At 39.1% G+C, this 24,556-nt stretch overlaps 1 protein-coding gene across 2 annotated transcripts in view; it reads right to left on the bottom strand.

Annotated features, from left to right (window-relative positions):
- slc6a11b (solute carrier family 6 member 11b) overlaps positions 1 to 10,736 on the bottom strand; it is a 31,387-nt gene extending 20,651 nt beyond the window's left edge. Inside the window, exons 1-7 of one of the 2 annotated variants that reach the window (XM_083534160.1) lie at positions 10,352 to 10,736; positions 9,856 to 10,062; positions 8,228 to 8,362; positions 7,670 to 7,810; positions 6,539 to 6,620; positions 5,510 to 5,642; positions 2,495 to 2,629 (exon numbers count right to left, since the gene is read on the bottom strand). In XM_083534160.1, coding sequence (XP_083390286.1) covers positions 2,495 to 2,629; positions 5,510 to 5,642; positions 6,539 to 6,620; positions 7,670 to 7,810; positions 8,228 to 8,362; positions 9,856 to 10,048 — 819 coding nt within the window. In that variant the 5' untranslated portion in view covers positions 10,049 to 10,062; positions 10,352 to 10,736. Of the gene's footprint in view, positions 1 to 2,494; positions 2,630 to 5,509; positions 5,643 to 6,538; positions 6,621 to 7,669; positions 7,811 to 8,227; positions 8,363 to 9,855; positions 10,273 to 10,351 lie in introns of those variants that run through there. The other variant, XM_083534161.1, reaches the window with a different exon arrangement.
- Between the last annotated feature and the right edge of the window lie 13,820 nt (positions 10,737 to 24,556).

The raw sequence follows: 24,556 nt of genomic DNA, 5'->3' as shown, positions 1-24,556 counted from the left end.
GTTATTAGTGTTGTCCCTTGAATTTACCTTAGCAGGGCAGGTTTTGCAACAAAACCTGATGCTGCACAATAGCATGATTTTTTAAAAGCCAAAATAGTCCAACACAACATAGTGTTCCTATTGAACAGTAAAGTTTCTGCAATGCCAGGTTCTGTCAAGCCTGAGGTCATTGTACAACTGATCAAGGTGCAGTGTAGCATGCCAACTTGAGGATTCCTCTGCAGGCTGCATTACTCTCGCGTCACTTGAGAAAGTGTAATCGCAGCCTCTGCGGTTGAAATATCTGTTTTTTTTTATATCGCAATATTGTCGCAAATGCGATTGTGACTAAAATGGAAGCCCTGCAGCTTTATTAACTGTGCTATTGCCATACAGGACTGCCAGATAAATAAAAAAAATAACCAAAATTCTAAATAACCTTGTATGCATTACTCATGAGAACCGGATATAATTTCGCTTGCTATGCCATTTGATTTTTAAATACACATTTTTAATCGTCAGCATCACTTGAATTGCCTTAAACCCTTTCAGCAGCTCCACATGACTTGGATAAAAGGTTTGACTATTGACATGCATCTAAATTATTTTGAATTGAGTTATTTTCTTTAGGGGTAACGATCGTGGCCATGGCATTTGTATGTGGAAGCCAAATTAAGCCAGAGCCTCTTTTAAACTGCTCTCACATAACCATTGAGCCACTAATCTCCTTTACTGGGAAAACAATTGACAGCTTGCAGTATTTGCTTCCTCTGGCGAGTAACCAGGGAAACTCATCTGGCCTCACAAACTCAGAGCAGCTTCCCTTTAGGAACATCCATTCTGGACCCTTGGTCATTTACACCTTTTCTGTTTCCCACTAGGTCGCTGTGGATATGCTAGAACGACTTCGCCTGGACAAAATGCTAAGTTATTTAAGAGTTGCTTATTGGTGTTGTGGCTAATTTGGAGGTTTGTTTTGTCTTGTTTGGGTCAGCAGATGGTTGGCCTGAAGTGAAAGGAAGTTTTCCAGGTTTTTTTAATAAAGAAATAAAGTTTTTCAAATGCTAAATTGCCTTTTCTGAACAAAAGAAATTTTATGCTATCTGATTTCTATCTTTATTTACATGGTTTATACAATTATATGAATAAATGTGTTCAGCTATGAATTCTTATAAATTTAAGAAATAAACGAAAAGTTAAACACAGAGTTACCTAAACTTTAGATATCATAACAGCAATTCAAAATTGACGATGTTGCTTATATGCTAAGAATCAAAAGAGACATTTACACGTGACTAATGGATTTTGAGCTCATGAACATTTCATGCATTTCCAAAAATATCATGAGCATAGAGAAGTTGGCACAAAAACTTTAGCTTTTATCTACACAGTTGTATACCCTCTTAATTATAAGTTACTATTGATCATGAGTCACAGCCAAGTTTCTGTTAAATAGGGCAAATTGCTTCTCTGTTCATTTCCACTATGCTCTATATGATATCTTGTGCATCACAGCTTTTTCCATTTTGTCATATGTTTTATGCTGTGCTCCAGCATGAAATATTACAGCCTTTATGTGATATCTAAATGAAAAATGAACACAAAAGGAGACCCTTGGGTGCAGAGAATTGGCCAGCGTGCAGAGTAATAAGTACAGGGTACTTATTGTACAAACTGAAAGCTAATTAAACATTGGTACTGCTATATAAGCAAAATCAAGGACAAACCATTTATTTCATTTGTTATTATTGCCATCATTATCAGATATGCTATGGAGCATTGTCTATTTATTTCCATTTACAACTTAAGAATATGTTTAGAATATTTCCCAATAAAAAAATTCTACTAGCCAGATAATATCAGAAAACCTGTCAGTAATGGAAAGACATTCACTATGGTGTAATAATTAAGAATTTAAATCAATGCTGCTATAATGTAATTGAGAGGAAATGGCAAATTGCCAAACATGAATGTGAATAATAATACTTTCTGTTGTACCTTGTAAACAACAGGAAAACTTAAGGAGACATGTTCGAAAGAAGGACTATGCTCAATGCCTTGAATGTAATACAAATAACCTTATTGTGATTATTAATTGTTTATCTGTGCAACAGATAAGACCACTGAAGTCTTCCTTTGATATAAGACTGTGACCAAAAATCATGCGACCACTGACAGGCGAGTCTTAAAATAAAGATTTTATTTTAGCTCTTTTAAAACTTACACTTTTAAAAATTGCCAGGATATTCCCAAGGAACTTGATACACAACTTTACTGTGGGTCTCATTTAAATCACTAAGGATTTTTTTTTTTTTTACCTATAATATATTTACTGTTTACATCTAAGCTTTTAAATGCAGTTATTTAACTTAAACTGTATTACTCAAAAACTATATAAAATACTGATTAAAATATGTATGTATGCATGTATGTAGGTATGTGTGCATGTATGTATGAAATTCCTGGTAACAAGCTCACCTGAAAGGTGGCATGGCATAAAGAAGGGCATTCTTACCTGAGGGTCTGAGAGCCTTGAGATGTCTGGGTAAAGGTAGAACTTGATTCCATCTGCTGCACCAGGAAGTGTGATCCCTCGAATAAGCAGGATCACCAACATAAAATAAGGGAAGGTTGCAGTGACGTATACCACCTGCAGGAAGAGTAGTATTAGTAATGGTTAAGAAAATAAATATCCACCTGACTGAAGTTACCCAATGTGAAGTGATTACCCAACATGGACTACAATGCATGCTGATTGCCAGAAAGGTACTAGCAAGGAACTAAGATGCTAGCATTAAGTTGCTAGTCAACAAGCATGGCTATACCTGTTGATCAGTTAAATCGGCACTAGGCTAAAACTAATTAACCTAAACTAGCCTCGACCAGTTGGGAATCAGTGCTACTTCTAGCTGGGTTTTTTTATTAGACATATTGTCTAAAAGATTTAGACACTTAATGAACTAAAACAAGCATGATACAAGGAAAAATGAATACAGGAGGAGGTTTTCTTTTACTAGTCTACTAAGTGTAAATGAATGGCATTTGAGTGAATGAGGCAGGATGAGTGGTGGGAGCGATACTCTTGAGATGGTGAGAAGGGGTTAAGGAATGCTCTGAAGCATGCCAAGCAGGCAGGTTTGGCTCTCAAAAGCCTAATTGAGAGCCGGCTGAAAGACTGATTCTCAGGGGAAAGGACAAGGTTCAGCTCTGAGCCAGAGGTTTTGATGGAAAGAAGCACTTAGCACCATGTCTCACTCACAAAAAAAGGACAAAAATAGAATACTCAAGAGGCTACCGGTTTGTGATTTGTCATCACGATGTTCACAGACTAAACCATTATCAGGTCTCCAATAACAGAAAGAGATTTGTCTCACAAAATACAAGTGGATTTTGATTCTTCACTCCATCGTACAAGTCATAGCAGAACATTAGGCCAAGGCTTGCTCTCTGATATAATTTAGAGGTTTCTTAGTGTGGGTGGCTAAAACTTTTTTATTTTTTTGCAGAAACCCATTCAAGGTCCATAGAAATGAGGTTCAGCATACTGAGGTTCTTTCAACACCATGAACAAAACCGCACTTGGGGGGTGGCACTAGGTTCTTGTCCTTCTGGCGTTCAGTCAAGTCCATGCAAGGACAAGACAGGGCTTGGATACAAAAGCTTTCTGCCCTGTTTCCCTCTAGAAGAAGCCCAACCGGGATGTGTTGGCAGTGTGGGAAAATGTGTGGCAAAGAAACGTACAATTACCAGTGCCTTCACTTTGACCTCAGGCATTTTATTGTACTTAAGTGTACATATACAGGACAAAAAGCATGACTTTATGAAGATTAACAGATATCTTTTTCACATGGTTACGTAATCGTGCCTGATTACCTGTGTTTACTTATTGCCACTTCTTGCTTACGTGTGAAGAATCTTTGTTGCAAAAACAACTGAATCTACTGTTTTGTTTCAAGACACGTTTTAATTGAAGTGCGACTTAGCACTTTCTCACCTGCACCAAATCACAAAAACAACAAGTGAAGTAAAAAAAAGCTGTGAGATTATCATCTTGAAATATTTAAATCTCTCAAAGGAGAGCGGAAACACTTCAAAATCCCAGTTTTGTTTCACTTTCAAGTAGTCTAACACTATGATTACATATACCAAGTGGGCACTACAGAAAGAGAATCCTAACTTGGCACTTAGATGTAAGTGCAAGGTTTCCACAAACAATGATCCAACTCGTCATGAGTCTCGAAAGCATGCTGATTTTCTCCCAGCTCTCACCGGGGTAAACGTTTAAACCCTCGGATTCACAGGTCAGCCCTATGACATAAATCTACTGCAGGCTTATGTGAGAATCACACACGGTCACAAAAGGCCTGTGGTGAGTAGCCTAACAATAGTCCTGAATGCTCTGCTGTGTATAGCGTTCAAACAGGAGGAAAAAAGTGCCTCACTAGCTGCCATAATTCCTCACAGAAGGGAAGAGTCGAGCTGAAGAACTCTGCATGCTCCTCATGAACGCTCTACTTTCCATCAATGAATACAGAAATCAATCTTGGCCTGGTCACTAAAGCCTTGCCGTGAAGGGACATTCTTCCCTGTTACTTCATAGCCAAACAAAAGCTACTTCAAGAGATACAGGGCCTCGCTGCCGAGTTCCTTTCTCCGCGACCTGTACAATGTGAACCCATTTGTTTTACCCCACACAACCCTCTACTTTCTCTCTTTTTTCCCCTCCACACATCCCTTTCCTTTTCTTCTTTCTGGCTCATTCAGTCTGTTCGGCGTTCTTAAAGACCACTAAGCGAATCGCATCTAGAGGAAGACTAGCATCAGAGGATGAAAGTCCTCATTGGACTGGAGTACCGGTAAAGGCAACAGACAGCCTCTTCCAGAAATAATAATAAATAATAAAAATAATGAATTCCTTCCATGAAAATTTAAGCAAGTAGGATCTTTTTTTATATATATATTTATATATCCTGTTACACTTTAGTTGCATCCTGTTACACTTTATTTGCTGATGATTCCAGTTTTTACTTTTAAATCTTGGAACCTTGGAAAATAGCCAGCTAGGTTTAAGGTCATGTTAGTAGTCAGTCAAAGGATAGTGGATAGTTCTTGATGCATCCATTCAAAGATCTACATGCAGGTCCTTCCAAAAGCTAAATACATTTTTAGTTTCAAATATATATAGCCGTTAGCTTTCTCTCTTTAATCAAATTGTTAGAAAGTGTAAGTGTAAAAATAAATGGAAATGTTACAGGATTTATATATGCAAGGTAATGAAAGAGATTCGACTGAGAAAGATATTAGAGCTGAACAGTAAAATTCTATATTAATTTCTTTCGTTTTTGCATCTGTACAATATGCAAATGACCACATAATTCCTACAAAAGCAAACATTCAGTAACTATATTAAATATAGTTTGACGCTTTAAACTTCTTAAATGTTCCAATTAACATCTTGCAGGCTGATTTTTACGACACATTTTCACTAAAACTGTGCTATTTTGAATCTGATCACTAACTCTGATTTTACCTTTCCAGTTGATTTAGGACCTTTCCATATGCAGAAATAACAAATGACCCAAGCCACTGCAAGGCACAAAGCAAGTTCCCAGCGCAGCTTCCCAACATGCTCAATTCCACTGGATATACTGAGGACACGACGCCTGAAAAATTAAAACACGGCCGTATTATGAAAATTATATTAGTTCATATTTTCCATTTACCATGCAGCATGTTGCAGTTTATTCAGACACAAGTCAAAGCTAGAATTTAAATATATTGCTGAAATTTGATCAGGACCTAAACCAGTCATTAAACAGTGATTATACGTGGTCTGATTATAATCATGAGCCTGAAACTAACGTGTGAAATTTGTGCTTAAAACCAGTCACTCTTTCAGTTTTGTAGGATGACATGTTAGATGTATAATACCCACAGTCCTGTCTCAGGATCTATGTCCTTTTAGTATTAATCATCTTTGGCATGTTCCTGGACAAGATCCAAGGTCTGAGTCGTAAGCGTGATCACACTGCTAACGCCTGGCTTTGGCAAACACACAGAAAACCTTCGGCGCCAAATTTGTGTCTATACCATTTCTAGCTGTGCGAGTGCCCTTTTGATGCTTGTTCACAACAGCAATGCAAAAAGAATGACAAATTATCAGTGAAAAAGGTTACGCAGTTCTGTGGAATAGTAAGCGGTGGCCCAATTGCTTCATGGATGTGCCGTGCCAAAAGCTGTCTGGCAAGCGGGAGCATCACTGTGCTTTGTGCCTTCCTTGGTTTTTATGCTGATGACACCAGATAGATCGTAAGTGGAAGTCATTCGCAGCCTTGAAACTAGTTCTATATAAAATCTCTAGACAGTTGTCAAATAAGAGTCTGACAGAATAAACTCTATTTTATAACATATTACGTCATTAAAAAAGTACAAATTTTAAATATGCATATATACATATATATATATATATAGTTTTTATATGTAATTATCATTTCTACAAAAGGCTGTTGCATTTCATCGATCAAATGTTAATATATTAATACAGCAAATTTATACTTACTCCCAAAACTCAATGACTGGTGAGGTGGAATAAGGGTTGGTGAAATTTGCCAAACTGGCATTGTTAAAATCCACACAGTTTTCTAAAAAAAAGAAAAATGGAATTGGCCAGCTTTAAATTGTGTTTATTCGTTCATTCATTTATTCATTCATACATTTATTAATGTATTCAATCTTCAGCTACCACAAGAAGGGACATCTTGGATGGAATGCCATTATTGCATACAGTACCATACACACAAATTCACACCTAGCGCCAATTTGGCATGGCCAATTGACAGATGTATTTAGATATGGCAAAGAAACCAGAGAACCTAGAGGTAAGCAACATAGACACAAAGAAAACATATGATGTGCAACACAAACAAAAACCTGAGCTCAAACAAGGGACTCTGAAGATAAAAGCTGACAAATAAAGTGACACTCGCATTAATTCAACAATAACAACAATCTCAAATTGCCAGTTATATATATTTATACTGTAGTGGAAATTCCCAAAATCTTAAATAATAGTCTCAGGCTCGAGAAGAATCAGCGAGTGAGGAAAGAGATATCTCCTCTTCCCTTATTTGCTTTTATTTCTTTTCACTCCTACCCCTCCCGTCCACATGCAGCTCATACAGCATATTCATACAACAAGTTGCCTTTTACTACAACAGAATGTTTTAGAGCATGTAGCCATATGAAAAATTGGTGAAAAAATGACCTTGGGGGGAACGAAACGTTCTTTACTGACGCACTCTACAGTTCATAAAGTGTTGAAACTTAAGAAACAGAAGACTGGAATGAAGATATGGTTTTCTGTTGTTAGACTCAAAAGTGAGAAAAGAGGAATCTTAGATTAACATGACATTCACAAAGTATAATTAAACAAGGTTTAAAGTTTTTTGTTACAATACATAGTAGGATTGCAATTGTGGGTTTTTTCTTATGTTAGTAAAGCTTTTTTTAGTTTAAAAATATGGCAATATAAATACATTTCCTTCTCAAAATATTTACACTTTTCTTTAATTAACACAATTATTTACATGCAATATGTAGGAATGGTTATGTTGATTTCAGGTGAGATCGGCTTGCCAGCTACAGGCTGCGACAATAACGCTCATGAACTGGAATATAGAGATAAACAAACCTGTGTTCCAGTAATGGCCACAGGAGGCCCAGGGGAGCTCGGTGGTGAAGCAGTTAGCCAGGTAGAAGATCGCCCATGCCAAAATAACCACATAATACACATTCAGGTGGGCCTCAATGACCTGAGTTGCGTAACCAATACCTTAAGTAGGTAGAAATGCAAGAACATATAACACATTATGAAGCTCTACTAGATCTCATGTTCTGTACTTTCATAACCATAAACAAACAATAACTGTCAATGTATATGTCAAATATTATTGCACAGTATAGTTGTTTTAAACAGACCTGTTGAATATTGTTCATGTAGCTGATCAGAAACACTGGTTTCTTTTTCATTAATTCCTTTTTACCGAAAACCGTTAAGAATATTAGAGGGTTAGGCAACCCTAGAACAACTTTATGGTACTTAATGATCTAAATATAACAGATGGTATAAAACTAACAGTAAATCTTTTTAAATGCCCTTATAATAGTACAGCATCATGTCTGTATTTGGTATTAAACTAAGGCTTTTATTATGGCCATTTGACAATGGACAAAACAAACCTTTACTTACCCTCAAAAAGTGGACATACTTTTCTCCAGCATGTGATTCCTCCTTCGCTGGTGAACTGGCCTAGCGCTGTCTCCAAAAAGAACACAGGAATACCGCAGCACACGAAGAAGATGACATAAGGCACAAAGAAAGCACCTGAAAACAAACAGTGTCTTAATTATCCCACAGAGCTTCTTACACACTGTAAACAAGCACAGAGGGTCTAAGTGAAGGTGTCGTTTTATTACAGTTGGCTAAAAGCATTAACAAGTGTATATATATATATATATATATATATATATATATATATATATATATATATATATATATAAACAGAATTATTCTAGACTGTACAGCTGAAAACTACTGTTAGCATTTTACTATTCGTTTTTAGCGGAGACTATTTTGAATCCTAGTTCAATTTGTTTCTATGACGTAACCTACTACTTGGTACTATAAATATTGCTATTGTATGTAAGCATGTGATGCTGTCATTCACCTTGCATAATAACCAACAATCATGAACTTAGGATGCTAGCAATGTTTTGCTTTATTTATTGTTATTATTATTATATACATTTATTTGGCGTTTCTGACATGTTGCCATACTGAATAAATTATCCTAAGGTGTTTTCAGGAATTCCTAAACTTCTGTATAGAACTCAACAACTCTGGTTTCCTCTTACATCAGAGCTTCAAAGTATAACTGAATTTCCATTAAAAAAGCTATCTAAGAGTTCAAAATAGGAAAGTTGTTTGATTATTTCCTAACAACATGTGAAAGAGCATTATTTCACCTCCAGTACTTGGCACACTTTAGTGCACTTTGGTGTAGGTTTTGATTTCCACTAACATTCCATTTTAAACCTATACACAATAACATTTACTATGAATAAGTGGTACTGCTGCTAATGCACTTGTGAAAAAGTGCATTTAGAAGGGATGCCTTAGATCATTTTTAAAACCTTTACAAAGTATATAGGTGGAAAAAGTTGAACATATTTTATATCTATATAACCATTTCCTTGTTTTCGCTACTGCTAGCACTGGGTACACACACACACACACACACACACACACACACACACTATATATATATATATATATATATATATATATATATATATATATATATATATATATATATATATATATATATATACACACACACACACACACACACACACACACACACACACACACACACTCGATACACATTCTTCATTCTTATATACTTGTGTTGTCTTAGCTCCACTTGTATTAGTAATACCTTTGGAGGAGGTGATTTTTCTTTCTTTTTTTTTTATTTTCTTTTTGCATCCTTCAATATATATATATCTACCAAAATCTATATGCTGTATTTCTGGATGTTTGTCAAGACCTTTATTTATTCAACTTGCATTGAAGGATGCAAAAAGAAAATAAAAAAAGAAAGAAAGAAAAATCACCTCCTCCAAAGGTATTACTAATACAAGTGGAGCTACTCGAAAGATGGAATCATCTAATCAAAACAGTTGATTAGACAGTGTACACATTGCAATGCAACTAGGTGTTTGTTGTGCTTTGGATCAGTGCATTTTGAAGAGTTTTGGCATTTAATATTTTTGGGGGAGAAAATGATAATGCATAGACGATTTAGAGCGTCCTACCGCCTCCGTTTTTGTAGCAGAGATACGGAAATCTCCAGACATTGCCGAGTCCGATGATCTCTCCGGCCACCGAGAGCACGAACTCCAACTTGCTGCCCCACTGGCCGCGCTCGTGCACGGGGTTCGCGCGCGAAACCTCGGCGTCCTCCGCGTGCCTCCCGTTCACCATGGGCCCGGGCTTGTCGGCTGTCATCACCTCCTAACAGCCTGCGAGCAAAAAGCGGGTAAAGCCAAGGGTCCGAGCCGGAGCATGCGAGGACAAAACCAGAGCCGTCTCCAAAGCGCCTCGCGACCAAACTCAAACACGCGCGCGCGCGTGTCCACACACGCACACACGCGCACGCTACTTACACACGCTACTTACAGAGCGCATCATAGACGCATGTTTGATTAACCAGTGTGTGACTTTAATACCACAAAAGCCATGACAGTGCATGCATGCAAATAACAGCAAAATACTGATAGAGCTGAATCCAATAAAGATCCAATTACTCACCAATATATTGCCGTGCAGTAAATCCCTTTTTTGCCTGATCACCTGTTATGAACCTGTCTCAACCCCAAAAGCTCAATTCAAGCTCTTTAAACAAGAATAAAAGAAGGATAAATAGGAATAACGGTCTACGGGTGTGTGTGTGTAGAAAGATCTCGGCTCGGTTGGTTGCAGAAACATGGACGGATTTGATGTACTTGCTGTTGCTCAGCTCTGGTTCCTGTGTCTGATCTCAAAACGTCTCTCGTTGGAAAAGAGCCATGTGGTAACGGGACTCGCATCCTCCCTAACACCACCACACTCATTGAGCTCACACTTACTCTGGCCACACACTGCACTCCGTGCACTGCCGGCAGGGGGTTCTGCTTTTATCTATGACATTTGGGGTGAAATTTGGGACACTGTGTCAAGCAGGTGGTTTTTATCCACATTCAAGCATCAGTTCAATGGCACCCCATATGGCTTAACATTTACTGAGAGAACTCACTCAGTATGAGTGTAAAAAATATCTTAGAATATTCATTCATAGTCATTCAAAGGTGCTGGTCTCATACCAAGGGGGGAAAACAGGCTTTCAAAGGAAATTCTGTCAACAATTTGCAGTCTGTAAATTTTGCAGGCTTGACTCATCTGTCAGAAAGTCTGAGAGCATCAACAAAATAGTTTTGAACATCACCAGGACCAAAAAACAAACCTAAAATCCAAGACACATAAAATATTTATTATTATTTATTATTATAGCACAAACATGTGCTGAGATTTAGCAATACTGAAATGTAGTCATAAAATTATTCATTCATTTGTTCATTCTTTAGTAATCCTTGTCAGGTTTGTGAATTCAACTCTGGAACACTGTAATTCTAGAAGACACCCAGGATGAAATTAAATGAATGAAAGTGAAAGACTGAAATATAAAACACAAAACCAAAAATCTTTGGTATACTTTGACATATCTTTGCCACAATATTAACATTATAATTAACCTGAGGCTTCTGTGAGTATGGGTAGGTTCTTATCATAATAGCATCATCTTACTGGTGTAATGCAGCTAAAGCTGACTTTGTGTTATCACAATGAGTTGCTTTATTTCTCACAGGCTTTTTTCCTCATTCTGAAACAGACCACTAATTCTGGATAACAACCAGTTTCAAGTAGCGACTCGTCTCTCAGCAAGAAGAATTACATGGATTGCAGGAAACTGGGAGTTTCCTAAGTGTTCACTGTGCTATGGAAAAGACTGACCTGGTCACTATGCAGCATTCAGTTAAGGGTCATTCGTCATTTGAACGCAAAAGAAGTAGGACACCGCATACTGAGAGTGGCCACCAAAGATGCTGGCAAATACTGCACTACTGTGCGAGTCCTACTATGGTGATATTTGCACTTGAGCTGTTGAGATCTAATATGAGTTTTAGTGTTTTTGGTAATGCCTAAATAATACAACACCATGATGACATCCCATTGCAACCATGCAAAACCATTCTTAAAAACTGGTCAAAGCATCGAAACATATGTTCAAACCACATAGAAGTACAGTGTACTCATACAAGACAATCCATACTAAAACACATGAAAGCTTTCTCGAATCATGTTAAAGGATTCACAAATGAAGCTTACACTATGCAAAAAAATATTAATAAGCTATACAAGGCATTCACCATTTAAGAAGTATGGAATGTATAGCTGTAGAATGCAGTTAAATACATAGATATAAATATGCCTGTTAATATGCCTGGATATATGCACACTCAGCATTTTTATTAGCACCAGAGTACATACCTGAAATCCAAAAAACAAATAAAAATTGGTGCTACTTGACCACTGTATGTGAATTTTAAGGGAACAAACATTATCACTGCAAAAAGACTGACAACAAGACAGGATGGAGTGGTTGCTAGGATACAGGGACATCACTTTATTTTTCTTCTCTGTTGATTTCTTGCATATGCATATCAACAATAATCAAGTACATATAAAACTGTTGTGTGCATATGAGTAGACTTTAATGACTGATATAAATGACAAGATGTTGAAGTAGAATGCAACTTAATTTATTTTCATAAACATGGCACATCTATCAGGATGCACTCTATGAATTCAGTCACTCTCACACATGTAGGGTCCAGTTCCCACTGAGATACTTTTTTACGCTTCTTGCACACATATACAGCACAGTGCAGGAGCAGGAATAGTCTTCTGCTTATATTCTAGTCATATTTGTTTGTTTGGCTATTAGCCTAGATTTCAGTGGAACAAGTCCCATGGGCCTGTGACAGGTAGCCTCCCAAATGTCTCAAAATATCTGAAAATAACCCATGTCTTTTAGTTTCCCAAAATATTTGACAAGGCATTTGCTTAAAAATCATTTATCTACTAATTATATACACTCATGACAATATACTATTTATACTAGATTGCTGTTAAAAACTTGAACCTGTTTGGTTATGTTGAAAGTGGTGACTAATTTTCAATAACAGCAGCTCTGCAAATAATTCAGGTTGTAATGCAAATCCAATGCTTATAGCACATAATCAAATGATCGCGCGCGTGTTTGAGTTTGGTCGCGAGGCACTTTGGAGTCGGGTCTGGTTTTGTCCTCGCATGCTCCGGCTCGGACCCTTGGCTTTACCCGCTTTTCGCTCGCAGGCTGTTAGGAGGTGATGACAGCCGACAAATTACTTTATAACTACCAAAGACTAGTCTAGCAGTTGCAGGACATGATATACAACTGATATTAATTCAAGTATGTTATTTAACAAACAGTGATAAAAAGAGGAATGTGATGAAGCTTTCTGTTAGAAGACATTTTTTTTGTTTGTGAATACTCCAGTGTTTTTATAATAGTCATTAAATATCTGATAAAAGGAAGTAGATTTTTTTTCAAAGGCATATCACAACATGAAATGTAACTGTCAAAATAATAACTCATATTGTTTGTAAATGGAACATACCTATGTAACTGGGGTTTACATATGTTAAATTATGTATGTTATTGTTTTGTTCTTAAATTTCCAGTTTTCCTTTTTTTTTTTTACTCTTTAATTCTTAACTAATAAGTTCGTATTCTTCATGTCACAGGCCAAAAGCATTTCACTGCAATATTGTTCTCTACAGAGTTCCCTTTCAGAAACTCAAGCTGCGTCGCAACGCTTTGGATTTCATAAAACACGCACATGGTGGAGCTGACACTAGCTTCTGTTTGTTCAGGAAGCACTCTATCTATAACTGAGTCTCTGATGTGTGTTTGCTTAAGGTAGGGATAAGTAAGAAAAGCAACTTCCAGCTTTGTGTTTCTCCTTGCCCCAGTTTTATTAATTGGGGGGGTCACTGGCTTCAGAAGCACGCCATTCGGCGTTTTCTTCCCCCAGCAGAATCAGCACCGCGCTCCTTATTTCGTCCTCCACTGAGGGGGAAATTATGGAGATCAGCAAGCCCACGGACTCGTCTCAGCCTGTGCTGTATGAGGAGCTATTGAAGGTAGTGACTCTTGCTCAGACGAGAAGCAGAAGCAGCGCCCACCCAGTAAGCGGGATGAGCACTTCCTGTGTCCCACATCGTTACCTCCATGCCAGGGGCCTGCCTTTTTTTCCTGATCTGCACACTGGGGTGTCCAGATCCTAGGACAGCCCATATGCCTGCCTTTTCACCCCACAAGCTTTGCTGTAAGCGAACGCAGTGGGGATGAAGGAAAGGCGTTTATGAGACGATGCTATCTCTCCCCGGGTGCACCATCATCCCTTAAGGCCCCACTGCCACTCCCTTTTGCCTACCAAGCCGTTGTCAGCATGTTAGCCTTAGTAGCCACAGAAATCTGTAGCTCACTCTGTCCTGCTGAACGCCCCGATGGTCCCTTTTGCTAATACAGCGTTTTTCTAGGAGGGCGGTGTACACGTCATTATACAGTGCCTGTCCCTCCTCCACCAGGAGGTCAGTCTGTTCACCCTGCCACAGTACATGCTTCAGGGCACAGCCACCTTCAGCGGTACTTCGTGGTTCCGAAGAAGGATGGGGGGGTTGCTTCCCATTTTAGATCTACGCTCCTTGAACCACTCGCTAATGAGGCTCAGGTTCAGGATGCTCACCCTCAAGCAGGTCGTGTCTCAGATCAGGTCCAAGGACTGGTTTGTCACGATAGATCTCAAGGATGCATAATTCTACATATCTATCCTTCCGGCCCACAGGAGATTCCTGAGGTTTGCTTTCAGGGGTGAAGCTTATCAATATTGGGTCCTCCTGTTCAGCCTTGCGCTCTTACCACGCACCTTCACAAAGTGCAAAAATGCGGCTTTGACACAGCTGAGACTCCGGGACATTTGCATTCTGAACTATATCGACCACTGGTTGATATTAGCTCGTTTAGAGCTTCTGGCAGTCTGGCATCGAGATGTCTGAAACGGAGGAGGATAGAATGCCTGTGACCGTACAGGTCGTGGGACGACCGAGGGCACCTCGGGATGTTAACCATCTCAGGGTGCAAAAAAGCACTGGCCGTACCTGTAGTAAACTCCAGGAAGGAGGGGGGCACAGAAAGGGCCTTTAGATCTCCTACTCTCTTAAGAGAGCAAATAGCCAACAAGAATGCAGTCTTGATATAAAGGCTTGAAGGGGGGTTCAGAGAGAGCCCCCAAAATGATGGCCAGGAACCATTCAGGCACTCTAGGTCAAACTGGGGGCCTCAGTCTCTGCCCAGCAACTGCCCCGCTAAGGGTGCGTGATACACCGAAATGGCAGATGCATAGACTTTCAGGGTGGATGCAGCCAACCCTTTCGCCAACTGTCTTAGGAGGAAATCCAGCAATAAATAAACCGGCCAGTAGACTGGATCCAGCTGGCGGTGATCGCACCATGAGCAGAACAGACGCCATCTGATGGCATATGACCTCCTCGTGGAGGGAGCTCTGGAGTGGAGAATGGTCTCTACCACTCCATCCCATCAAGCAGCATGATGCTTGATAGGGGGAAGGCATAGAGACACAGCCTCGGCCACGCCTGAGCCATGGCGTCCAGCCTCAGTGGGGCTGGAGGAGTAAGGGAGAAACAGAGGACAGTGCGACGTCTCATAAAACGTGAACAGATCCTCCTGAGCTTTGCTAAATTCCTCTCAAATCTGCTCCACCATGAGAGGGTGGAGATGCCATTCCCTGGGTCTCAACCACTGCCTCAACAGGGTGTCTGCTGCATCGTTCAACCGACCCAGAATGTAAGCTGCTCTCACTGAGAGGAGCTTCTCCTGGGCCGCCAGGAAAATCTGGTGTGCCAGCCTGTACAGAGGGCGCGAACGCAGACCTCCTTGATGGTTGATGTAAGAAACCACCAAGGTATTGTCCGTACATCCCTAGCAGTTTCTGGAACTGCTTGCCAGTAAGAGGCTGTCCTTCTCTGACCTTCCTGACAGCCGTAAGGATGGCCACAATGCGGGCAGGGAAAAGCTGCGTGCACATAGTAGTCCCATATGACACCGGGATAGGTGGTTCTCTGTAAAGGATAAAGCACACTCTTCCTGGTGTTCAGCTGAAACCCCAAAACCTTCATGTGAGCAATAACGACATGATGCCGGACTGCTAACTGCTTTGATCAAGCTAAAAGCAACTAATGGCTAATATATAACCAAAGGATTTTGTGTGCTGGACTAAGCAGGTGAGGTTGGAGAAAGGGACAAGCCCATCTATTTTTTTTTTTCTGACAAAGAATTGACAGACAATTCAACACATACACACAGAGCGCTTCGCGAACAAACAGAAGCTAACGCTCGCCTCACTCCATGTGCGTTTTATACTTCCTGGTCGTGACGTCACCCTGCTAGTGATGGCCGGCGTCCAATTTTTGACACATTATTTCAGAGCGTGAACACTTGGGCACGTTTCCAAAGCGTTTAGACGCAGCTCGAGTTTCTGAAAGGGAAACAGTGTATCTTATAGAGGCAAAGTCTCTCAGAAGAAAGGATGGGCAGAGGTTTATCAATCTGTGAAAGACTGTGTCTAAAAATTGTCGAACAATTTCAGAATAATGTTCCTCAACATAAAATTGCAAAACAGTTGAATATCTCATCATTTACAATATATAATATAATAAAAAGTTTCAAAGAATCTGGAGAAATCTCTGTGCACAAGGGACAAGGCAAAAATCAATATTGGATGCCCATGATCTTCAGGCCCTTAGGAAAACACAACATTTCAGTCATGATTCTGGAGTCATGATTCAGGAGTGCATTAGTGCCTATGGAATGTGCAGATACAGACAGTTGACATGATCCTACACAGTGGTAAATATGGCCCTGTCTCAAATTTTCTTAAAATATCGTATCTATCTAGAGAACTATCTGTAGTGTTTGGTATGGTGGATTGTTTTGTGATCACCATGCATGCCTAGTGGAAAGTGTTAAGCCTGATTTGATATATAGGCTTTATGATTTAATGTGATGTTGTAGAGTTTTTGTGACACAAGCAAATGGAGCACTAAGTGCTAAAAAAAATGTTCTCCTTCTGAGTATTTTGTGCACGCAACATTTTGGCTACAAGGATGGCTGATTGCTTGTTATCCCCACTGTCACCTTTTCCCGTGCTCCTGGACGAGCCGCCCACACCATGGCCCCACTGGCTGCAGTCTTGTGAAATGTATCTTCTCGCGGTGGGTCTCAGTGAAGTGATCGCGGCCAGGAAAAAAGCTCTGCTACAACACTGCCTGGGTGCGGAAGGACAGCGAGTGCTTGGAAGGCTCAATGTGGATGAGAACATCACACATGATGAGGCTGTGAGTCTGCGGAATGTACATTTTGCCACCGGTTCGTATTTCGCAGGTGCCACCAGCTTCCCTGTGAGTCAGTGCACCAATTTGGGAAAACCTATTGTTAGAATCGAATAAGCTTTCACTGTCCAGAGCAATAGCCATTGCATTGCAAGTAGAGAGCGCAGCAGAATGTGCAGCCACACCAGACTAGTCAAACTAAGCGCACACCCAGCCAGTTAGCACTCATGAAGAGATCATCCAGCATGAGCACAGAAGCTGCCACATATGCCCCAAATTCGGTAATGCGGCCAACATGGCCACAACATACCTGACCACGTCAGCAGTTCACATGTGGTAAACTGTGGATTTCACTTTCATAATGACAAAACTCATAACTGCCCTGCCAATGGCCAGACATGCCACAATTGCAGGAAAATCAATTACTTTTCCAAAGTCTGTCGATCTGCCCCGAACAGAACAAAAACATGCACCTCAATTATATTATATTACCTTATTAATTCCACTATTATCCATAATGTGGCATCAAGATTGACAACATTTAAAATATGTACAGTGACTCTAAATAAGGTGTGTATTCCATTGGTACTGGACACAGGGACTAGTGTATCCATTCTTAATGCTGATACCTATAGCGAATATTTTAACTCATTTCCCCTGGCCACACCCCTTACTTTCCTTTGTGGGTATGGCAACTACAAAATAGAAATACTGGGGTCACTTAAATTAACTGTTCACTATGGACAAAGAACAATTCTCTCTTTCAAATTTCATGTGGCACATAAAAGAGCAAACTTGATGGGGTTAGCCAGAGCAACAGTGGCCAGCGCTGTTTAAAGAGCTGGGCTGCCTCACCACATTTACCCACCAAACTCTCCTTGAGCCCACTGTCATCCGCATTATTCAACCCTTACACCACATTCCCCTTGCACTTGGTGATGGACTGTCACCCGATCTGTAGTGGCTGAAGAACAGAAGGTATCATTGAACCTGTCAATGCATCACACTGGATCTCAAACCTGGTCGTAGCAAAAAAAAAATTAGGTGCCCTGAGTATCTTGTAGATTTGAGGCAAGTTAATAAGGCTATAATCCCTGACAAGTAAACATGGCATTCGCTTCCATTGCTATGCTGATGATACACAGCTGTATATTTCCGCAAAGCCAGATAAGAGAGATCAGTTTAACAATGTTGAGGAGTGTGTAAGGGACATTAGACAGTGGATGCTTGATAAATTTCTTCTGCTTAACTCAGATAAGACAGAAGTACTTTTACTAGGACCACATGCAGCTAGAAACAAACCTTCCGATTAGGTAGCATCTCTTAATGGTGTTTCTGTCTCAGTATGTACAGCAGTCAAAGACCTTTGTGTGATTATTGACCCTAGTCTTTTCTTTGAGGCTGATGTGAATAATATCACCAGGATTGCCTTCTTTCACCTTCGAAATATTGCTAAAATTAGAAATATGATGTCATTACAGGATGCAGAAAAACTGCATGAACTTTCCCTTTTAATCTTACAGATACCCTTATATCACAAATCACTCCCCCCACTCCACTCTTTTCTTCACTTCTCTAACACACTCTCCATTACTTTGCACTGTTGACCCCAGGTACCTACACTCATCCACCTTCTCCACCTCTTTTCCCTGCAACTGCACCACTTCACTTCCCTGCCTCTCATTCACGCACATGTACTCTGTCTTTTTTACTGACTTTCATTCCCTTTTTCTCCAGTGTGAACCTGCTCCCTACTCTCACCACAAAATCACAATATCATCTGCAAACATCATAGTCCGCAAAGACTCCTGTCTGACCTCGTCCGTCAACAATTCAATCAACACTGCAAACAGGAAAGGGCTCAGAGCTGATCCTTGATGCAATCCAACCTCCACTTTGAACCAGTCTGTTGTTCCTCCCGCACACTTCATTTCTGTCACACTGTCTTAATACATGTCCTGCACCACCCTCACATACTTCTCTGACACACCTGACATCCTCATACAATACCACAACTCCTCTCTCGGCACCCTCACAAACATTAAATGCAACTCCTTCTGACCTTTTTATACTTCTCCATCAACATTCTCAAAGCAAATAATGCGTCTGTTGTGCTCTTTCTCGGCATAAAACCATACTGTTGCTCACAGATGGCCAGCTCTTCTCTCAGCCTGGATTCCACTACTCTTTTCCATAAGTTAATGGTGTGACCAATCAACTTTAATCCGGTCTAGTTATTGCGGGTCTGCACATCTCCTTTGTTCTAAAAAAAACACTAATCGCAAACTCCTTCTCCATTCCTCAGGCATTCTCTCAGCTTCCAAAATCTTGTTAAACAATTTGGTTAAAAACTCCAGTGCCATCTCTCCTAACATCTCCACGCTTCTCATCTGGTCCTACAAACTCTTTATCTTCTTAATCACTGCTCTCACTTCCTCCTTACTAATCCTATCCACTTCCTGCTTCACCATCTCCACATCATCCAACCTTCTCTCTCTCTCTCTCTCTCTCTCTCTCTCTCTCTCTCTCTCTCTCTCTCTCATTTTGCTCATTTATCAGCTGCTCAAAATACTCCCTCCTCACTACACTCTCCTCACTATTCAACACATTTCCATCTCTATACTTTATTGCTCTTACAGCTCTTGCAGCACATCCTTCCCAGCTTGATCCCTCTGCCTGGCCAAGTCCAACTTCTTATACAGCTTATTTTAATTCATATGCCTTTTTCTTGGCTTTTGCTAAATCCCTCTTCACCTGCTGCCTTCTTGTACTACTGCCTACTTTACTCATCTCTCTGCCAATCCCAATCCTGTTTCGCTAATCTCTTTCTGCCTATGCTTTCCTGTACTTCCTCATTCCACCAATACATCTCTTTGTCTTCCTTTCTATTTCCAGATGTCACACCAAGTACCTTTCTAGCTGTCTCCCTTTTCAATTTTGCAGTCATTGCCCAATCATCCAGCACCTCTTCTACTGTGTGTGTTTGTGGGAAAGTGCTAAAAGAAACTTTCTCCTTCTGAGTATTTTGTGCTTGCAACAAAAATTTAGGTAAAAAAATTATCAAATTTAAAATAATAAAATCAATAAAATCTAATTTTAAATTACCTTATTTTTCTTTTCAATAATATAGTGATACTTATGACTACAAATGCCCCCAAATTTTGTATAATTCAGAATACAAATCAAAATTCATAAATATTTTCGTATCAGTTTACGCATAAAAATTCAGAGTACAAATCATTCGAATCTCGCAGGCTAAAATTTGAAGGGAAGATGGTTCTTCCATACCACATTCCACGATCTCCCAAGCCTTTCAACCCTCAGTTAGTGTCTTCAATTCATCGTGAGAGCACTGTCTTAGTGCTGTGTTTATCGCTGTGTCTTAGTTTCATTAAAATTCATCACTGAACAGTATGAGTGTAAATATTTTTAAAAAAAAGGTGAAAATAGTAAAAGCAAAGTGTATAAAAAAAAAATAAAAGTGATAGTGATTTGGGTGACAGTCTGCCCGATGTCATAGTGGAAGGAGATCTTCTTCTTCCAAAAAAAAATTCTCCCTCCTTCTCCTCCGAACGTCATCTCGATCATGCCAGCATTCACCCTTCTCAAAGGTAAAGTAACCAGTAAAGATAATGTTTTTCTCCTTTAGCTGTTAAGGCACTATTATTAATTTTTGTTGTATATTATTATTATTAATATTATTATTGTATTTCTATTTTTATATTAATATTTGGAGTCGTCCGGAACGAATTATCCCACTTTACATTATTCCTTATTGGGAAAATCGTATTAGTATGCAAATATTTAAAAGAGTATAAAAGATATTTAAAAGAGTATAAAAGAGTTCCAGGACAAATTAAATTAGTATTTTGCGGTACCAGTTTAAACATTTGATTTGTTTTTTGTTTTATTGTGAATAGATTTATGAGTTTTGCTAATCATTGCATTCTTTTTCAATTATCATTGCAGTTTTTACACAATTTTACAAAGTATCCCAACTTTTCTTCTTTGGGGCTGTACTTTATAATACAGATATATACTGGACGCTGCATGTGGAACATGATCATGTGAATTATGGAAATGGAAATGGAAAACAAATTATCAGATCTTTTTTTCATATTCGACAATTTTTAGCACAACAATGACAACCAACAGCAGTTTTATAGTCAGTGATCAACACTGAAAAATGGCTAGAAAAGAGAAATATCACAACTGTTATTACAATAACAGGGCAATGGTAAGTTTCACTGTGTGTATCACTCCACTTGTCTGTGTTCAGCACAAAAATCGGTTAGAACAATATTTCAGGATTATACATTTTTACGTAAAATATGTATGTAAGATGTTAAAAAGAAGAAAAGGTCATCGATTTCACTAAAATCTCTGATAAAGGGAATATAAAAATCAATGTAAGCTAGCTATCCAGTAAGCTAAAATGCCCTAAAGTGAGTGTGGCTTCGTTGGGATCCATTTTCACTAGCAGAGTAACTTATTGTTTATTCTGATTAATTGCAATATTACACTCACAATCATGAGGGTATACTGAAAAGATTAGATTAAATGCATGCAAATTGTAATTAATAGCCAGGACTTACTTCTCTAACATTAATCAACATAGCTCACTAATCAGAATCAAGACTTTAGCAGTGCTTCAGTACAAATGTAAAAAAAAATGTAATCAATTGCTATAATTGGTTACATGATTTAACTCATCAATTATTGACTCATCATAAGCTCGTATTAAATGAAGTATAAATCCGGTATTAGTGTATGTTTATTTATGTACCGGGATTGTAAAGTCTTACCCAAATATGGATAGATTGGCATACGATGGGTACATAAAAAAAAAGGCAAAAGGAAAGAGCTCGAACATAAATATAGTCTTGTGCGTACAGCATTACGTAAGTGCAAGGGAAAAAAATGACAGATGGATAGGTGAATGGAAGGGTCGATGAAAGAATGGATAGAAGGATGAAAATGAAAATAAGCGGAAATGCAGTCTGTCCATTTTTCTGTGTGCAGTGTAGATAAGATATGAACAGCTTGAGCTCGGTGGGTGGCATCAGGACATCAGCTGTCCCGCAGCGTCCTGGATAAGGTGAAGGTTATTCATGCAATAATCAACACCTAATTAGCCTCACTAAGGAAGTTCACTATTGGTTTAGTTAATGTATTTATAGATTTCTTAAGCATTAGAAGTGGTTGTAATAAAGCATATATAATACATCGTATGTAGGCCACTTGTCAGATTAAGTAAGAGTAACTATTCATCAAATGCATATGAGAATTTTAATTGTAATTTCTACTCATAAAAAAATACTTGCACACCAACTAAAGAAATAATCAACCTTAAACAACTTTGCATATTCATTTATAAGTTCATAATAATTATGAATTTTGCCATTCAAGGCCTATTTTCTTTTGATGAACATATTGGTCTATTTCTTACATTTCCATTGAACTATTCAATTCAATTCATTTTTTTATTTGTATAGTGCTTTCAACAATGAACATTGTCTCAAAGCAGCTTTACAAAGATAATGTGGTGATAAAAATGAATAAGATTGTTCTTTATAAGTCTAAGTTTGTCCCTGATAAGTGGCAACTGTGGCAAGGAAAAACTCCCTAAGATGGCATAAGGAAGAAACATTCAGAGAAACCAGACTCAAAAAGAAACCCATTCTGATCTGGATTGCACAAATGTCTATTTATTACATATAAACAAAGTTTCGGGGTACAGTGAGAGTGACCAGAAGCAAACTGTAGTCCTGAGTCAGTGTAGCAGACTGTTGACATTAACTACAGCCCAAATCCATCCTCAAAGCTCCCGTTTTTACTCCGTAATTTCATGGATCCCCAGGGCATGATGAGAAACCGTCCCCAGCTGCACAGAGTGGCCTCCAATCTAAAAGAACACTATCCAGAGGAAGGCCTGGACGAAGCTGGAAGATCCGAGGAGGGAAGAGGGAAAGGAAGGGTCACTGGTACCTCAGGAGCATTGTTTAACTCAACCAAGAGAGAGAGAGAAAGAGAGAGAGGAGTGACAGGAAGAGAAGGATATGGATTATTAAGTATCCTTATTGTTGTACAAGTTGAAGACACTGTGCAGTTGAGGACTCGGGCAAGACTCGCTATGGCAGCATAACTAAAAGAGAGAGAGAACCAGAAGGTAACACAGACATGAAGGATCTCTATGATAAGAGACGGCCCACCACACCACCGTCAACAAACTTGAGTGAACGCAAACACTCTACTGCATGTCCATGATCCCTCCAGATCGACTGATAAAAGACTTGACTAAATAAATATGTTTTGGCCTTGAATTAAACACTGAGACTGTGTCTGAGTCCCGAACACTGTTCCATAACTACCTGCTAATAGTGGTGTAAAGAGGATTTAACTCTCACTGCATATGTAGGTAAAGCATCGAATGGGTTCTGCAGTGTCCAGCCCTGTCACCTCCAAGCCTTCAACTTTCATGCCAATACTATTGTCAACACATCATCTTATAGCATTATCACACTCATAATCTTATAGCTTACAGGTCGAGTTGGCTCCACTACTTCAATGCTTGATTTATCATTAACATAGCACTTAGTAATAGTAAATGACAAACAAAGTTCTTGCTGTTTGTTTTAAGCGCTAACAGCAAAACCTGTCTGTTATCTATTGTGATAGGATTCATTTTGAAAAATGATGCCAGAATGATATACACTTCTTACAGGAAGAAATAAAATACAGTGGTACCTCGACATACGAGTGCCCTAACATACAAGTTTTTTGAGATACGAGCGGTCACTCGGCCGATTTTTTGCTTCGATACGCGAGCAAACACTTGAGATACGAGCTCGAGACGCCGCTGCTAGATGGCGAAGCGAAGCCAGAAAGCAAAGATTGTGACGAAAATGAAGATAAGCAAAAAAGAAAAAGTAAAAATTTTTAAGTTTAGGGATACGTAGTGTACAGGAGTGATAGTAAAAAAACTAGTTTTCCCTCCGCCTCCGCTTATCGCCGCTACCACCCTCGCCCTCCCCCCCTCCACACACTCACACACACACACACACACACACACACACACACACACCCACTGGCGTTTTCGTTAGCTCAAGTCGTCTCATCTCCAAGGAAAATACACTGAATAAAACCTAATTATATCTTTACATTCTCATTTATTATGTTTTTATACAATATTTGTCATTTATAAATACATATTTCTTATTAAAAAACACATAACAAAAACAACTGGGGTGGCATTTTGGGGGCTGGAACGGATTAATAACATTTCAATTAATTTCAATGGGGAAATTTGCTTTGAAATACGAGCAATTTGACATACGAGTAAAGGTTACGGAACGAATTAAACTCGTATGTCGAGGTACCACTGTACATCACCATCCAATACATTTGCACTATGTACACAAACTAAAAAAAAAATAAAACGTTGTTTGTGTTATTGATATAAAA

This window comes from Silurus aristotelis (assembly GCF_946808225.1).
Source record: "Silurus aristotelis genome assembly, chromosome: 28".
Taxonomy (NCBI): domain Eukaryota; kingdom Metazoa; phylum Chordata; class Actinopteri; order Siluriformes; family Siluridae; genus Silurus; species Silurus aristotelis.
Note: the sequence above shows the minus strand (reverse complement) of the source record. Positions and strands in the feature narration are given on the sequence as shown.